The following is an 18,198-nucleotide window of genomic DNA, read 5'->3' as shown; positions in this document are numbered from 1 at the left end:
ATCGCTCCTTTTTGGCCGCGTCAGATCTGGTTCCCTCTTCTTCTGGAGTTATCCTCCGAAGAACCATGGAGATTGGAGTGTTTTCCGACCCTCATCACACAGGACGAAGAGGCGCTTCTGCATCCCAACCTCCAGTCTCTGGCTCTCACGGCCTGGGTGTTGAGAGCGTAGACTTTGCCTCTTTGGGTCTGTCAGAGGGTGTCTCCCGCATCTTTCTTGCTTCCAGGAAAGATTCCACTAAGAGGAGTTACTTCTTTCTATGGAGGAGGTTTGCCGTCTGGTGTGACAGCAAGGCCCTAGATCCTCGCTCTTGTCCTACACAGACCCTGCTTGAATACCTTCTGCACTTGTCTGAGTCTGGTCTCAAGACCAACTCTGTAAGGGTTCACCTTAGTGCTATCAGTGCATACCATTACCGTGTGGAAGGTAAGCCGATCTCAGGACAGCCTTTAGTTGTTCGCTTCATGAGAGGTTTGCTTTTGTCAAAGCCCCCCGTCAAACCTCCTACAGTGTCATGGGATCTCAATGTCGTTCTCACCCAGCTGATGAAACCTCCTTTTGAGCCACTGAACTCCTGCCATCTGAAGTACTTGACCTGGAAGGTCATTTTCTTGGTGGCAGTTACTTCAGCTCATAGAGTCAGTGAGCTTCAGGCCCTGGTAGCCCAGGCCCCTTACACCAAACGTCATCATAACAGAGTAGTCCTCCGCACTCACCCTAAGTTCTTGCCAAAGGTTGTGTCGGAGTTCCATCTGAACCAGTCAATTGTCTTGCCAACATTCTTTCCCCGTCCTCATTCCTGCCCTGCTGAACGTCAGCTGCACACATTGGACTGCAAGAGAGCATTGGCCTTCTATCTGGAGCGGACACAGCCCAACAGACAGTCCGCCCAATTGTTTGTTTCTTTTAATCCCAACAGGAGGGGAGTGGCTGTGGGGAAACGCACCATATCCAATTGGCTAGCAGATTGCATTTCCTTCACTTACGCCCAGGCTGGGCTGGCTCTTGAGGGTCATGTCACGGCTCATAATGTTAGAGCCATGGCAGCGTCGGTAGCCCACTTGAAGTCAGCCATTATTGAAGAGATCTGCAAAGCTGCGACGTGGTAATCTGTCCACACATTCACATCTCATTACTGCCTGCAGCAGGATACCCGACGCGACAGTCGGTTCGGGCAGTCAGTACTTCAGAATCTGTTCAGGGTTTAGAATCCAACTCCACCCCCCTAGGCCCATGATTATTCTGTTCCAGGCTACACTCTCAGTTAGTTGGAAAAATTGTTAGGTCAATCTCAGTTATGTCCTCGCTGTTGCGAGGCCCAATTGACCATGTTTGTTGTTTTGAGTGAGCCTGGGGGCTAGGGATACCCCATCAGTGAGAACAAGCAGCCTGCTTGTCCTCGGAGAAAGCGAATGCTACATACCTGTAGAAGGTATTCTCCGAGGATAGCAGGCTGATTGTTCTCACAAACCCGCCCGCCTCCCCTTTGGAGTTGTGTCTTCCCTTGTCTTGTCATGCTACATATGGGACTGACGAACACGAGCTGGTTCTGGCGGGAAGACGGCCACGCATGCGCGGTGCGCATGGGCGCGCGAGGACTAGCAAAGGCCTTTGCTAGTAAAGTTCCGATTGGAGGGGCTGCCGTGGACGTCACCCATCAGTGAGAACAATCAGCCTGCTGTCCTCGGAGAATACCTTCTACAGGTATGTAGCATTCGCTTTAACCAAATGGCCTCCTTGCTTACAGTGGACTAGCTAGCAGCTCCCTCTCTTTGTTTAACCTTCTAAAAGGGGTAGCGCAGCGCTGGGTTATGTTTATCGAATTCGCAATGCGCACATTTATTTTATTTATTTATTTATATCCATTTATTTATTTATTAAAGGAGCCGAGCAAAGGAGACAATGGGCGGGGAAACAGTGCAGCGGAGTGGCAATTGGAGGGGCCGGCCGCACTCCTGCTATCACTGACGGGCCTCTAACCCAACCCCGATCTCCCGACCGCATGGCACCCTCACTGAAGAACAGTGGGGTTGGATCTTGTGGATCCAAACGGATCCCACCCCGATGTCCCCCTGCTGCACGGATGCATGTCTGCTCCCTTTGTTTTACTTATTGCGAGGGAGCCTCTAGACTGAGTGACGATACCTCCGCTGTCTCGCACGCTTCGCCGCTGCAGGAGCCATAGCTGACCCGGCAAGGAGAAGAAGCGCCCGCCGCGCCTGGCTAGGAGAGAAGGCACACTGCCGTGGGACTCCTCGTGGCTGGGCCAAGGTATTGGCCGGCACACGAGTGAGAGTTCGCGATGGGGACAAGGGCCGAACAGGCCAAAGGAGCACAAATTCGATTCAGCACTGCCGCCGCGCCCACATCGCTGCGCCGGTAAACCCGCATCAGAGCAACTCAGCTGGCTGCAATCGGGCGCTCGGACGCTGCAGGCTTAACCGGAGGCTAGAGATACTGGTAGGGACAGGAGAACGCGCCTGGCCAGCAATGGAAAGGGATCGTTCGCTCCCACGGACCTGCATGCTGGTGCCCGGATGCCTGAAGAGGTTGTCCGGGCACCGCCCAGGGGCTTTTAACCCCTTTTTGTCCCCGCCCCCTTACCAGCGGGGTGCCCTTCGGAGGCAGGAACATGCCTGCCCCGCCTCGCTCACACCCCGCTGGTACCAGTGCACATGCCCATCGGGGCACGGCGCCATGTTATAGGCGGCTCCGTGCACCCGTTGGGGCACTGCGCCTAGCTTAGAGCACCAGAATGACGCTTGGAATACAGAGAGAGAGAGGCTGTTGGAGCACCAGAATGAGGCTTTTAATACAGTGAGAGAGACTATTGCAGCACTAGAATGACGCTTGGAATAGAGAGAAAGGCTGTTGGAGCACCAGAATGAGGCTTGGAATACAGTGAGAGAGACTATTGCAGCACCAGAATGAGGCTTGGAATACAGTGAGAGAGGTTATTGCCTGGAGCACCAGGGTCGTCAAGTTGCAGGAGGAATGTGAAAGATTACAGGAAGACCTCGCAAGACTGGGGGACTGGGCGTGCAAGTGGCAGATGAAGTTCAATGTTGACAAGTGCAAAGTGATGCATGTGGGTAAGAGGAACCCGAATTACAGCTATGTCATGCAAGGTTCCGCGTTAGGAGTTATGGACCTAGAAAGGGATCTGGGAGTCATCGTTGCTAAGATGTTAAAAGCTTCTGCTCAGTGTGCTGTGGCGGATAAGAAAGCGCACAGAATGTTGAGTATTATTAGGAAAGGGATAGAAAACAAACACGAGGATGTTATAATGCTGTTGTATCGCTCCATGGTGCGACCGCACCTTGAGTATTGTGTCCAATTCTGGTCGCCGCATCTCAAAAAAGATATAAAGGAATTAGAAAAGATGCAGAGAAGGGCAACGAAAATGATAAATGGAATGGAACGACTTCCCTATGAGGAAAGGCTAAGAAGGTTAGGGCTCTTCAGGTTGGCGAAAAGGCGGCTGAGGGGTGATATGATAGAAGTGTACAAGATAATGAGCGGAGTAGAGCGGACAGATGCGAAGCGTTTGTTTACACTTTCAAACAACAACAAAACCAGGGGACACAAGATGAAGCTAGAATATGGTAGATTTAAAACGAAGAGGCGAAAGCTTTTCTTTACTCAGTGTGTAGTTAGACTCTGGAACTTGTTGCGGGAGAATGTAGTGACAACAGCTGGCCTTACTGAATTTAAAGGGGGTTTGCACAGATTTTTAGATTGTAAGCTCTATTGAGCAGGGCCTGTCTCTCTGTGTCAGGTGTTCAGCACTGCGTGCATCTGGTAGCGCTATACAAATGCTAATAATAATAATTCCTGAGGGAAAAGGCCATTGAACATTATTACATTTTTTTTTTTTGGGGGGGGGGGGGGGGTGGTTGCCAGGTTCTTGAAGCCTGGATTGGCCGGTGTGGGAGACAGGATGTTGGGCTTGATGGACCCTTGGTCTTTTCCCAGTATGGCGGTGCTTATGTACTTATGTACAGTGAGAGAGACTATTGCAGCACCAGAATGAGGCTTGGAATAGAGTGAGAGAGGTTGTTGGAGCACCAGAATGGGGCTTAGCGTACAGTGAGAGAGGCTATTGGAGCACTAGAATATAGTGAGAGAGGCTATTGGAGCTCCAGAATGAGGCTTGGAGACAATGAGAGAGGCTATTGGAGCACCAGAATGAGGCTTGGTGGCTATTGGAGCACCAGAATGAGGCTTGTCTACATTAACAGAAGCAGAAAGTGGCTCCACTGAGTGGAGTGGAGGAAGTGAGATCGTGCCTTGTGAGAGCCTAAGAATGGATCGCAGGAGTTGTGAGAAGGTGAAGCAGAAAAGAGTAAATCATGAGAGAGAGAGAGAGAGAGAGAGAGAGAGAGAGAAATGTCAATGAAATAGGGAGCTCATCTGTGAGTAATGTACATACTGCGCAGAGAACCATATTTCCTGGTCAAAGAAACTCCTGGTTTTCGCTGTGAACAGCCCCCCACCCCCACCCCCACCCCACCTGATGATGAGTCTGGATGATGTAAGGACCAGTGATGATTTTTTAGTGTATTGCTTCTTTTCCTGGTCTAAGAACTCCTAGCGTTTCTTGGATGTAGGGACCAGTGATGTAATGATTGTTTATAGATAGGTATTGTTTAATTATAAGATCTTTTCAGTTATATAGCTAATCATTGTGTATCCAAAAGAATCCACAGTAATTACTGAGTAGTCTTTGTTAGTAAAGCAGGCTGTAAAACCAGGTCAGAACAGTGACATCCCCCATGGTCTGTTTCCTTAGGTTCATGTGCCATTGACCAGCTATATCTGTCTAGAAGCAGCAGCATTTTCTGTTCTATATGTCATTTGGAACCTTAGCCAAGCAAATTACTTTTTAAATAATCATGTGGGGATATTTCCCTATATTTATGTTCTTCAACAAAGTAGTAAAATTAAGGATCATACCCTTGGGGGGTTTTTTATCCACCAGATGATGGATTTAGGAATAATAGTAAAAGAATGAAAATGTGTGATGAGCAGAAGAGAGAAGAATGGATACACAAAGACCCCTCCAGAGGCAGCCCAGATACTTTAGCTGAGTGTAAGGGAGGTATCAGTGGCATAATTCCAACCAAGGTGAAAAATAGAAATCAAACAAAATAAAACATGGAACATAAAATATGAAAGAAATACCTCATAAAAGAGAGAGATCAAACACACAAGAAAGAAATTCCAGCTACTGCCCAAGTCATCTACAAACTGGAGGATTCAAAGAAGGTGACAGACATTTTAAAAGTGCTCATACTCGGGAAAATTTCTCCACAGACTTGCATTTTGTTGAGCACCATCTACCCAGGCTCAAGACTGAGGTTCACGACTGTCAACATACAATCCCCTATTTAAATGTTCTGAATATGATAAATGATAAATGTTTCAGTGAGAAATGCAGCCTCCTTAAGGATAAAATGACTCACTTGGGAGACAAACTGTTTAAATATTCTGAATGTGACAAATGTTTCAAGAGGAAAGAAAACCTACAACTGCATCAAATGAATCACACAGGCGACAAGCCATTTAAATGTTCTGAATGTGAAAAATGTTTCAAAACAAAAGCCAATCTCCATCATCATAAAATGATTCATATGGGAGAAAAACCATTTAAATGTTCAGAATATGATAAATGTTTCCGTCAGAAAAGTGACCTTCAAAAGCATCAAATAACTCACACAGAGCACAAACCATTTAAATGCTCTGAATGTGATAAATGTTTCAGGAGGAAAGAAAACCTACAACTGCATCAAATGAATCACACAGGAGACAAGCCATTAAAATGTTCTAAATGTGAGAAATGTTTCAAAAGGAAAGCTGACCTGGCACGTGCATTAAATGAATCACACAGGAGATAAACCTTTTAAATGCGCTGAATGTAAGAACTTTTTCAAAACAAAAGCCAATCTCCATCATCATAAAATGATTCATATGGGAGAAAAACCATTTAAATGTTCAGAATGTGATAAATGTTTCCGTCAGAAAAGTGACCTGCAAAAGCATAAAATGATTCACACAGAGCACAAACCATTTCAATGCTCTGAATGTGATAAATGTTTCAGAAGAAAAGCCAACCTTCAACTACATAAAATGAATCATACTGGAGAAAAAAACGTTTAAATGCTATGAATGTGATCAGCCTTTCCGTCGGAAAAGTGACCTGGAAAAGCATTAAAAAATTCACATGGGATGCAAACCATTTAAATGTTCTGAATGTTATAAAAGTTTCCATTGGAAAGCCCATCTGCAACTGAATCAAATGCTCTGAATGTGAGAAATGTTTCAAAACACAAGCCAACCTCCAATTGCATGGAATGATTCATACGGGAGAAAACCCAAATAAATGTGCAGAATGTGATAAATGTTTCTGTCGGAAAAATGACCTGCAAAAGCATATAAAGATTCACACAGGTCAAAAACCATTTAAATGTTCTGAATGTGATAAAAAGTTTCAGTCAGAAAAGTCATCTGCAATTGCATAAAATGAATCATACGGGAGAAAAACCATTTAAGTGCTCTGAATGTGAGAAATGTTTTAAAACAAAAACGATCTTCCAACTGCATTAAATGATTCACACAGGAGAAAAAACATTTAAATGTTCAGAATGTTTCCGTCGGCATAGTGATCTACAAAAGCATAAAATGATTCATAGAAAGTGCACATCATTTACATGCTCTGAATGTGAGAAATGTTTCAGAAGAAAAGCTAACCTTCAGCTACATAAAATGAATCACACAGGCGTTGAAATATGAACGTAAACATCCAGAATCCATCTCCATCATTAAACTTAGACAAGTATTCCAATGAGTAGAAGGAATGAGCAAGAATTCACCAGTACCAAAAGAGAAGGAAGCAACAGAATCTACAAATGAAGAGAAAAAACTCTTCAAGGAATTAGGTCAGCAGATGAGGAAAAGTAAAGTACTGTGAGAAATACAAAGTGTTACTCCAGGAGCCATCTGTCGATCAAAATCAGATACAGGAATGGTTAAATAGAACAGAAACCTAAGGATCAGCAAGTGCTATTTGCAGTCCAGGACAAGAATGCTTACAAGAAACATTTTTAAAACCTGGTATAACAGACATTTGTAGATTCTGTCAAAAAGAGTTGGAAACAGTTATTCATTTCATAGCTAGTTGCAAAGTTTTATGGAAGAATTTCTTTACAGAAGGCACAACGAGGCGGCATGTCTCACCCAATTGGACTTCATCAGTGATATCACAATAACTGGATGTCTCTGGCCTGGACTCGTCATTAGGTGCAGCAGTGACTCCTAGAACATTATTTATTATTTCAAAACTTAGAAATCTAGGTACCTTAAGAAGTTGACAATTTTGAACACTACTGTAAAATCAAGCCCTATATAGTGTTGTGGAGCCTTGACCACTGAGGTTAAAAGAGATTATTTCACACTATAGTCTTATACTGCTCTCAATTACTGATAGTCTTTAATGGCTTCCCCACCCCCATACTACCAAAGAAAACGACTTCAACGTGTACAAAATACCATTGTTAAGCTGCTTTATAAAACAAAAAACATCAGATCATGTTATCCCTGCTGCAAGGACATTCTTGACCTGAGTTAAATTTAAGATCCCTCTACATTGTGTGTTTGTTTCATGACCTGAGTGAAATTTAAGACCCTTATCTTTGAACATTGTAATTTTATACATGAGTTCCAAGTTACTTACATGCTGTAGTGATTCCATGTTGCCCAGTAGATACTCTTCAATCATCACAAGCTCATCTCTTAACTATTCCCCCTCACACTAAACTAAGTTAGATGATTGACATCACTCTGATTTTCCCTTTTTGCTCCACAGCTCTGGAACATTTATTTAAGAAAGCTCCTGTAAGTTCAAAGCGGATGTTGAAACCTGGATATTTCAAATAACCTCTGATACTTAATGGTCTTGTAGTGAGGCTCAGAGACACCTGCTTCTAATGTCTTTTTAGTTATAAATTTGATGTTACTTCTTTTATTCTTCCGTTTTGATACTCCAATTATCTATGTTCTTAACTTTTTCCTACTGGAAACTGTTTGTATTATAATCCTGTAAACCGCTCTGACATTTTGCAAAATAAAAATAAGCTTTAAAAATTGTGTATTAAAATTGTCTGGTGCCATTCCAATATAACTCTGTATTTCAAATGAAAGCATCTACATCGAAGAAAGTTATATCATTTATGTTCCATCAGTCAGAAACTTCGATTCATTATTAAGAGATGTGAATTACTTTAGAAACTTTTAAATTCCACATTTAATAGATAGTCTTCACTGGAGGCCCTGGGGAGCCTACAGGGGTGGGCTTGGTATGCTCTTGTTGCCCTCGGGGAGGGGGATTGGCATTATAGGGAAGGAGGAGATACCAGAAAGGCAGATGACACATCTAGGCAGTGGCCAATATTTAGAACAGTGCCCAGGTAGCTTTGCAGTTAGATAATACAGTCTTTTTGCTGTAGGTTTAGCCCCTTAGTTAACCAGTTTGGTTGGAATATGGCAACTAACTGGTTAAGTCCCAGCTACTTCCACACTCTGCCCAAGTTCTGCCCACGGGCCTCCCCAGCAGTGCAGGGGCATTCAGAGGCACTGTCCAGTTAAGAGGTACTGGATATTGACACTTAGATGGTCAGAAAGATTTTAGCAGGCAGTATGCTCCTATATTTGGATCAAAATAGGGCATGAATTTAGAATAATGCTACTTCATATCAAGACTTATCCGGACAGCAGCTGCCGCTACCATTATGGCAAACTGAACTCTCTTTTGCGGCATCCCAGCATCAACCCGTTTTTCAAGATGGCGGCACTAAGGCAGGAGGAAGTGAACATTGCTCTTGCCTCTTGAAGGTATGCCCTGGGGGGAGACCTTGAGGGGGATAATCGAATGGGGGCGCCCATCTCTAAGGGTGCCCATCTCTAAGGATGGCCCCCATAAAGGGGCGGGGCAACCCGTATTATCGAAACAAGATGGACGTCCGTCTTTCGTTCGATAATACGGTTGGGGACGCCCAAATCATGAAATTTAGGTTGACCTTAGAGATGGTCGTCCCAGGTTTTCAGCGATAATGAAAAGCGAGGACACCCATCTCAGAAACGACCAAATGCAAGCCATTTGGTTGTGGGAGGAGCCAGCATTCGTAGTGCACTGGTCCCACTAACTGAATGGAAAAAGCCCTTCCCTTACAGGGCATGCATGAAGGAAATTGCATGCAAATGAGCTGCTCGCTCATTTGCACATGATTTCCTTCCTAAGGAGGGGAAGCGACGTCCAAAATGTGGATGTTTCTGTGAGAAGGATGTCCATGCCTTTGCTATTCCTCCAACACTCTCTTTATTTGGATTACAAGTAGCAGCAGTGGGATTTGAACCCACCACCTCTACATTGCAAAACCAGTGCTCTAACCACTAGGCCACTCCTCCACTCTACTCCACTCCCTTGAAATGTGGCCATCCCTGTGGGGGGCAGTTGAGGACGTCCAAAATGTTTGAAAGAAGGACGTCCACGTCCTCGTTATGCCTCCGCTGATACATACCTCCCCCCCCAAGGACCTGCATACTGCCCCCCTCCACACACACACACACACAGGGATGGCCACATTTCAAGGGAGTGGAGTGGCCTAGTGGTTAGAGCACTGGTCCTGCAATCCACAGGTGGCCGGTCCAAATCCCACTGTTGCTACTTGTGATCCAAAATGAAAAAAAATGGACCAAGTAAAGTCAGCCAAATGCTTGTGAGGGACGCCCTTCTTTTTTCCATTAACGGCCGAGGATGGCAATCTGATAACCACGCCCCCTGTCCCACCTTCAGTACACTGCCAACACGCCCTCTTGAACTTTGGTCGTCCCCGCTTCAGGGACATACATTGTTCTTAGAGAGGTGCCTTATCTCATTCCTTCCAGCCTGTTCTTTGAGATATGCCAGGAAAGTCACTTTTGGGTCAAAGACAGGGGATTTAAAAAATGTATTATCGATTAAAGCAAAACTGAAAAGCAATTTTTAAATATTTTCCATCACATTCGGTTCTTTGCTTTTCAATTTTGCTTATACGATAATGGTATAATAGAATAGCTATGAGATATTTTCCGCATATAATGAGTAAGATAACAATTCCATACAGTCAAAATAATGATTATGCAAAGTATGATTAAGATAGGATGAAATAGCAAATTTAATGCTTTGGTAGCTGAAGGTGAATGTCCAGAGAAAATATCCCACCAATTATGGGCGGTAGCTTTTTGCAAGCGTGAAGAAATGTCCACAAGTGTATCTCCAGTGAGAGTTGTATCAATCTGGTGTTGAAGCAAAGTTTTATTGCGCTTCTGCAAATATTGTTGTAAAAGTTCAGTTTTTTGTATAGCATCTCTCAAAGGCTGTAAACTTAATGAAATATCGGCTGTATTCAGTACTTGTGGATACCAATATAGGGTCAATTGTTGCTCCATATCTGGTACAAAAGTATATAATTGTCCATGCCACCATAAATGAGTGACATTGGTAAAACAACCAGAAAAAGGATAAGATAGATTATATAAATGGGTCACATTGAAATCATATGAAGCTAAACAAATGTATTGAGCATTAATTTCAATAAACATACTAAAATTATCAGGGAGTATGGTCCAAGGGCAAACATTAATAGAATGCTGTAATAAACACGGCTCATATAAAGGAGAATGTTGTCCACAAATAGCCCCATTAATGGTATGTTGGCAAAATTCTAAGTTATAAGTAATATTATCTGTTCCAATATAATTTCCAGAAAAATGTGGTAACCAAAATTCATTAGCAAAAACAATGGGCAAAATTATAAATTTACACAAAACACGTTGCTTGGTTACATTAAAATGCACAATTTGCCCAGAACAAAAGAGGTCAGTACAAATTACAGTATTTGGAGTTATTAAAATCCAATTTGCGGAAGGAATCCACCGGTGAAAGATTCGCCTCCACAAATATTCAGTCATTAAATCATCCTGAGCCTTGTTCTTTTGTATGAGGGCAAATAAATGCTGCAACGTGCATGTAGTCCAATTCATAAAATATGTTATATTGACATCTACTTGTAATTGGGCTATTTGAGTATAATTGAAAAGGTTTAGAAAACTTTTATCATATTGTAAAGTCATTTGTTGTGGTTCAAACACTGTTGGCATCCACTGAGCTTGTAAAGTAATAAGCTAATTAATATCAGTTCCAATACGCTTAGCTTTATAAGCTAAAGTCTCAGAATCAACAGCGTTTATTACTCCTGCACTTGCACCAAAAGCTCCCAATAAGGTGTCATACCAAGCTCGTTTGACTCTACATTTGGGCAGTTGAGGAAAAGTAATATTGAAATGAATAACATTCTTCTGATGATTTATAGCAGTGTTTATACAGGTAGAAGGTACGCGGACTAGGTTGTTATTGTGTACCCCCTAATTTGAATCAAGTATAGTAACATAATCAACCCACCAAGTACGGTTCTTGATAGGTGTAGCATTTACACAAAAAAGCATAAAGACATTTGCTAAAGATACATTAGTAGTATAAATGTCCACAATGCTTGCAATTTTAGGACAGCACTGTTGTATTGTCTGTCTCTGGTTTGAGTGAAATTTAGCTGTGCAAGTCATATTAAATCAACAACACCGGATCTGGGTGTTGTTAGCAACCCGAGCAGAAAGTAATTGTTTATCTTGTGGTTGAACATAAGCTTGTTCATGTGGCTGAACTCCTTTCCATAATTGTATGGATGGACTGTACAGGTCTTTCTCTGCCGTCATCTACTATGTAACTATGTATGTATCTTTGTTCCTGTGAAAACCATAGTTACCACAGAGCATGCTCAATAAGCCGTGCATGTATAATTGTCTTGTTTTCGGATTTCACTCTGATTCTTCTATTGCCTAATCAGCTTGCCTTGTCTTTCGGTGGTAAGATGTAGTCGTCCATCCGGGGTAATGGCAATACCCAAAGGTACCATAAGAAGGAGTTGACTCTTACAAGGATCTATGAATGAAACATGTTAACAGATTAGTTACTCTCTGAGATAACATTGATTTGCGGGAACATAAGTCTATTTTTCCTGCCCAGATCGGAGGATTAGGACAGTATTATCTGCCCCTTGGGCAATAATTTCAGCAGGCTGTGGGGGCCCATTTTCTTGGGTAACCCACACCTTTGCACCTGCAGACAAATTAGGGGATATGAAAAATCCAATATATATTATGGTCTGAAGCGTATTGTTGTACTACTTGTCCCCTAAAATGGGAACCATTATCTGTCTGAATTTGGAGGGGAATACCACAGTAAAGGGATATCAGTTCTAAAGTTTTGATGGTATTTATCTGGGTAGCTCATCTGCAAGGATATGCAATTAAATATCCAGAATAAGTATCTACTGCTGTGCATACATATTGACATCCGTGTGAATTGGGTAAAGGTCCTATAAAATGCATCTGCCAGATCTGTCCAGGTAATTTTCCCCTTTGTAATTGCCCCTTAATCATGTGGGGAACAGATCGCCTAGTCTGATGTTGACAGTGTTGAATAAAAGCATAAAAATGTTGAATAAAAGCATAAAAGGATAGAAGTGGAAAGCTTCAAAGATCATGCAGAACAAGCTGTTTCAACACTAAACTAAATCTCCTGAGACATGAGGCCCACATCAGCCAAAGGCAGGCTCCAGAAAGTCTGTGGGATAATGGGAACCAGATGCAGCATATGTTCTGCTGTAGGATTTATGGTATGGTACAGCCTGCAAGCACGTGATATCAGGAGAAGATTATAAGGAGAGTGGAACAAAGAAATAAGTAAGCATTTTGAATTTTTCTTTGTCTCTATATAGCATTTTTGATTTGCTTTAAGCACTCTGATTTCTCTCTCTGTATATAGCATTCTGATTTCGTTGCTTTACATTGCTTTGTTTTACTCATTCATTCTGGCTTGTATATTGCTTATCAAGAAATGCTTCCTGCAATAGCCCATTGAGCTATTCAGAACAATTGTAAATAAACTGTTTATATTAAATATGAAATTCGTCTAGCCTTTTCTTCAAAGTGGCGAGCCAGCCAGGAGTAGGCCGCACACGGAAAAGAGAAGGCGAGACGAAGGACAAATTAAGTGTTTGTTGTTAATGAAGTTTTTTACAGGATTGAAAGCAAAGCAAGCGTTGTTTAAACCTGATGATTTCTGTGCTCCACTGATGTGGGATTGATCAAACTACTGAAGTGGACATACAGGTGACAACTCCTGGGCTTGCTAAAAAGAGAAATAAGAAGACGCGTGAGTAAGCTTACACTGTGGCCTTATTACTGGTATATTTGTTTAGCTTTGTAGTTTTCTTTTTTGTATATTTTCTTTGTTTAAGTGCATTAGTATATTTTTGTAGGTTGTGGCTTTATAGGAGAAATTGTAATAGTCAGAATAAAATGAAAGGGAAAGGAGCAGATCAGAAAGAAAAGCCCCCTGTATATGCTATGTATTTAGATTTAGATAGTTCAAAAAAATGCTCCCCTTTGCAGCATGTCATAGAATTATTTCCATTAGAAAAAAAAACAGATTGAAAAAATACATGACAAATGGGTCAAATATGATGCAAAAGATTCTGTTTTGAGCTGGTCTCAGTATGGATCGTTTGATCGTCCAAAATTATTATCTCTCCTGAGATACTTACAAGAAAATAAAAATAAGCAGAAGAAAAGCTTAGAGAAGCATCTTACAATTTGGAATTTATTTTCTGTAGCAGCAGATCTTTTTCATGCAGATGTAGAAAAAATACAGCGAGAACAGGAAAATCAGCCTTTGGTTCAGCCTGAAGGTTGAGGAATGTCATCTGTTTTTGATTTCTCGGTGTCTGGCTGTTGCTAAGCTAAAGGTTAGAAAGGTCAGGAAGAACTGAAAATTTTTTTTTGTTCCTTTTAAAAGATTGTTTTAGATTAGATTTAAATAAGTTTGATTTTGTCTTATAAGGTGATCTCTGTTTATTTTAAAATATGTGTTATTCTGTTTCTAGTTCTCTATGTGGAATGTCTTTGCAATTTAACTTTGTTTGACTCTTTTTTAAGTGAGATTTCTGCAGTTTTAAGAGATCATCTGGCTTGAATTAGTCACAGTCCTAGCTAGTTCTGTGTATAGGGCTAATAGGGGAAAGAGGTGATTTAAAATCTCTAATAACCTCTGAACAATATGATTTGTCAACATAATTTGAGGCTGAGGGACGGCTACGGGTTATTCCCGAGACCTCAACAAAAACCAAAGGTAATCCTGTTCAAATTGACACCAAGGCCAATATTTAAGAGAAAACATGTAGCTGCAGAGCTTGTGAGAATGGATAAAATCAAATGTGGGGAGTTACTAAAAACCTGTTGGAAGTTAAACATCTCCCCTTCCCCCGTGACAAGGGAGGACCTACATCACTTGAGGATGTACAGAATTTGACAAAAGCAGGAACTCAATTGACTATTGGGGATTTTAAAGCTTTCTGTGCAGCATCAGCTATCAGTATTTCTCAACTGGCAGTGCAGTGTGGATATCAGCGTTTGATGTCACACACAGCAGATGGGGATGTATATGCAGGGAATATTAAGGCTGCTCTTTCTGCAGCACTGCATGTGATGTATCCAACCCCGATTGATTTGTCAGCCATAACGGCAATATTCTATTGTCTGCTGAGACTGAAGCAGAATGTCTAGAATGGACTAGAAAATTATTTTTGTTATTAGGAGAGTTAGGATATAAATGTAACAAGGAAAAATGTGTTATAGCTCAGTCTACTGTCACCTTTTTAGGACAAAATGTTTCAACAGAACATAAGGTCATTATACCGGAAGTTATATCTATTTTAAATGAAACCCCGGTACCGCAAACAGTTACCCAGTTACGTGCTGTTTTGGGAATGTTAAATTACTGCAGACAATGGATACTAAATTATACACAAAAAGTAATGAGACTTTATAAACATTTGAAACTGCCCGCAGCCACACCAAAGAATACATTAATTGTATTGGAAGAACAGGATAAGATGGTATTGGCTAAGATTGTGAGGGATTTGTTATCCCCAGGACCGTTAGCAGTAATAGATATCCAATCACCTGTGCATCTATGGGTAAAAGACATGGGAAATAGTTGGGCAGCTATGATTAATCAAAATAATGAAGTAAATGCACCAGTAGCTTTTTTGTCAGGCTCTTTTAATCATGTGGAAAAGGGAATGAAAGAAATACCAAAGTTACTGACAGCTATAGTGGCTGCAGTAGGCAAGTGGAGAGCACAAATGCCTTTTGTTCCTATTGTAATACATACTAACCACACGATTAAAACGCTGTTGAGCCCTAGCCAGACGGCATTGACAGCCACTAGATTTGGAAAATATCAAGCAGTACTTTTAGGACAAGATATAAGAATAATACCATTAACTAAAGAACAGAGAAATAAGATAGATCTGCTTTTTCCTGTCAATCTAAAGGGTGAGATTGATACTATAGAAATCCCTACATTTCACTATCTTACTTTTGAACCTTTATCTGATGGATTAATATGGTTTACAGATGGAGCTTGTGAAAGGACTGTTGCAGGCTTTGCCTGCGTGCAGGTAGATGAGAATCTAAGAAAGATAATGCAAGTACAATATAAAACCCCTCCTAATCATACTGCACAGCATGCTGAACTTTTGGCCGTTATTACGGCCTTACAACACACTGATATGACTCAAAATGTCACTATATATACTGATAGTGGTTACGTTGCAAGTTCACTACAGTATCATATATTAAAATGGCAGCGTAGGGGGATGATAACCAGTGCAGGTAAAAATCTACAACATTACACATATTGGAAATTGCTGTTTGAAATTTTGGCAAGAAGGGAATGTGAAGGTAGAAAAACTGCAGTTGTGTGGACCCCGGCCCACACTGAAAGGCCAACCTTTGAGGCACTAGGTAATGCAATGGCTGATGCAGCTGCAACGGAGGTGGTTAAGCAAAGTGAAAAGATTTTGTATAATACTAGACAGACACAGGAAGGGCCACTTACGAATGTAGATAAGATTGAAATGTGGCAGCCAGAGGGACAGGAAAGTGAAAAATGGTTGAAGAGAGGATGTATGAAATTGGGAAGTGAATGGTTTAATGCAGAAGAAGGATTACCTTGTATGCCAATGAGCCAGGCGATTAAGGTATTGATTGGGTGGCATGCAACCATGCATTGGAACAGAGAAACAATGAGGCAACAATTTGAGCAAAGATTTTGGACTTAGTATCAGTGTATCGCCCCACCTCCAATGGTTTGGTGGAGCGCTACAATGGCATTTTAAAAACAAAATTGAGAGTCTTACTAAAATCTCTCAATAAAGAAATGGTGGGAAAATTATATACCTGGCTTGATGTATTGCCATTAGCATTAATGACAATAAGGGCCCAACCTAATGGGCGTACAAAATTGTCCCCATTCCAAATTCAGACAGGACGTCATTTCTTCCCGATGCAGACAGCAAGTACTGATAATACAACTCAGTACTGGCAAAAGCTACAACCGATGTTGAACCTGACAAGTGATATGATCCGAACAAATGTAGCATCACAGGCAGGGACTACTAATGATGTTTGTGCTTTTAAAGTAGGTGATTTAGTACTACGAAAGAACTTTACACATAAAACATGGAAGGATCCTGTGTATGTAGGGCCTTTTGCTATCACGGCCCTTACTCAGACTGCTGCCCGTCTGGAAGGTCATACTTCTTGGATACATTTAGCAGATATTCGACGAACTAATAATATTGAAATGGACAAAGAATAAACAAACATCATGTCCCTAAACATGATGGTATTGGGATGTTGTTGTTTGTTAATGGACAATGAACACATATGATAATAGACTTGTTGCAGCGGCCAAGATGTTGAATTTGACTGATTGTATCATATGTGCCCACTGACTGACATCATCCTTGTTCTTGCCAGCTATGATGTATGGGACTACAATGATAAAATTGAGTGGGCACCATGACTGTGATCCCAATAATACCTGTGTAAGGGATGATGAAAACCTTCATTGGACAAATGAGACTATTTATATTGCTTATGGACAAGTGCCCACAGACATCATGTTGGTGTCTGATTAATAGTATGACAACTAAACACATTCCCCCGATAAAGTGCACTTACATGCAGAATGTTGTAACAACTGATTCAATGAATGTTATGCTTTTAATTTGTGTAATTCTTAATGCCACATCAGCTAATGAAAAGTAAGAATGAATGACAGTGTATTCCCCTGTGATGAAGCTCACTGTCCTATAAATTATATACCTCAAGAGATATAAATTTTGTACCCTAGTACAATTGAATCTGTTTAATGCAACATGTATTAGCATGTTTGCAAAGATGTGCCAGGATGCTTTTAAAATGATAATGATAACTGAAATCAAGAATGAATAGAACTTTAAAATGTCAGCAGAAATATTGAAAGATGTATGATAAAGATGATGAAAAGGCAGAGCTTGCAGGCACAGCATATCATAAATAACAAGGGGGAGGAGATTTAGAAGGGAGGTAAGGAAACAGATTGGAGCTGAAACAGATGTGTTGAGGCCTGGAATATCATTCCTCAAAGGGAGGATGTTGAATAAAAGCATAAAAATGTTGAATAAAAGCATAAAAGGATAGAAGTGGAAAGCTTCAAAGATCATGCAGAACAAGCTGTTTCAACACTAAACTAAATCTCCTGAGACATGAGGCCCACATCAGCCAAAGGCAGGCTCCAGAAAGTCTGTGGGATAATGGGAACCAGATGCAGCATATGTTCTGCTGTAGGATTTATGGTATGGTACAGCCTGCAAGCACGTGATATCAGGAGAAGATTATAAGGAGAGTGGAACAAAGAAATAAGTAAGCATTTTGAATTTTTCTTTGTCTGTATATAGCATTTTTGATTTGCTTTAAGCACTCTGATTTCTCTCTCTGTATATAGCATTCTGATTTCGTTGCTTTACATTGCTTTGTTTTACTCATTCATTCTGGCTTGTATATTGCTTATCAAGAAATGCTTCCTGCAATAGCCCATTGAGCTATTCAGAACAATTGTAAATAAACTGTTTATATTAAATATGAAATTCGTCTAGCCTTTTCTTCAACAGACTGGACATTTTGCAATGACAGTTTTAATAACATCCATAGTTA

At 41.3% G+C, this 18,198-nt stretch overlaps 2 protein-coding genes across 2 annotated transcripts in view; both read right to left on the bottom strand.

Moving 5' to 3' along the window:
* The window catches only part of LOC115464549, a 371,428-nt gene that overhangs the window by 134,327 nt on the left and 218,903 nt on the right, over positions 1-18,198 (bottom strand).
* Positions 10,004-11,919, bottom strand: LOC115466420. Its single transcript, XM_030197633.1, has 2 exons — positions 10,782-11,919; positions 10,004-10,748 (listed from the first exon to the last, which is right to left on the bottom strand). Exons 1-2 carry the CDS (start codon positions 11,194-11,196, stop codon positions 10,075-10,077), a joined length of 1,089 nt encoding a protein of 362 aa, XP_030053493.1. The 5' UTR covers positions 11,197-11,919; the 3' UTR covers positions 10,004-10,074.

The sequence above is a fragment of the Microcaecilia unicolor genome, chromosome 3 (genome assembly GCF_901765095.1).
Source record: "Microcaecilia unicolor chromosome 3, aMicUni1.1, whole genome shotgun sequence".
Classification (NCBI taxonomy): Eukaryota; Metazoa; Chordata; class Amphibia; order Gymnophiona; family Siphonopidae; genus Microcaecilia; species Microcaecilia unicolor.
The sequence above is the reverse complement of the archived record's forward strand: the minus strand, read 5'-3'. Positions and strand labels throughout refer to the sequence as shown.

Bases quoted from the DNA above. Each gene is read 5' to 3' on its own strand.
- LOC115466420 (XM_030197633.1), bottom strand. From the start codon at position 11,196: ATGCCAACAGTGTTTGAACCACAACAAATGACTTTACAATATGATAAA. The intron at 10,749-10,781 runs ATAATATTACTT...AATTTTGCCAAC, and splicing joins TGGAAATTATATTGGAACAG to ATACCATTAATGGGGCTATT.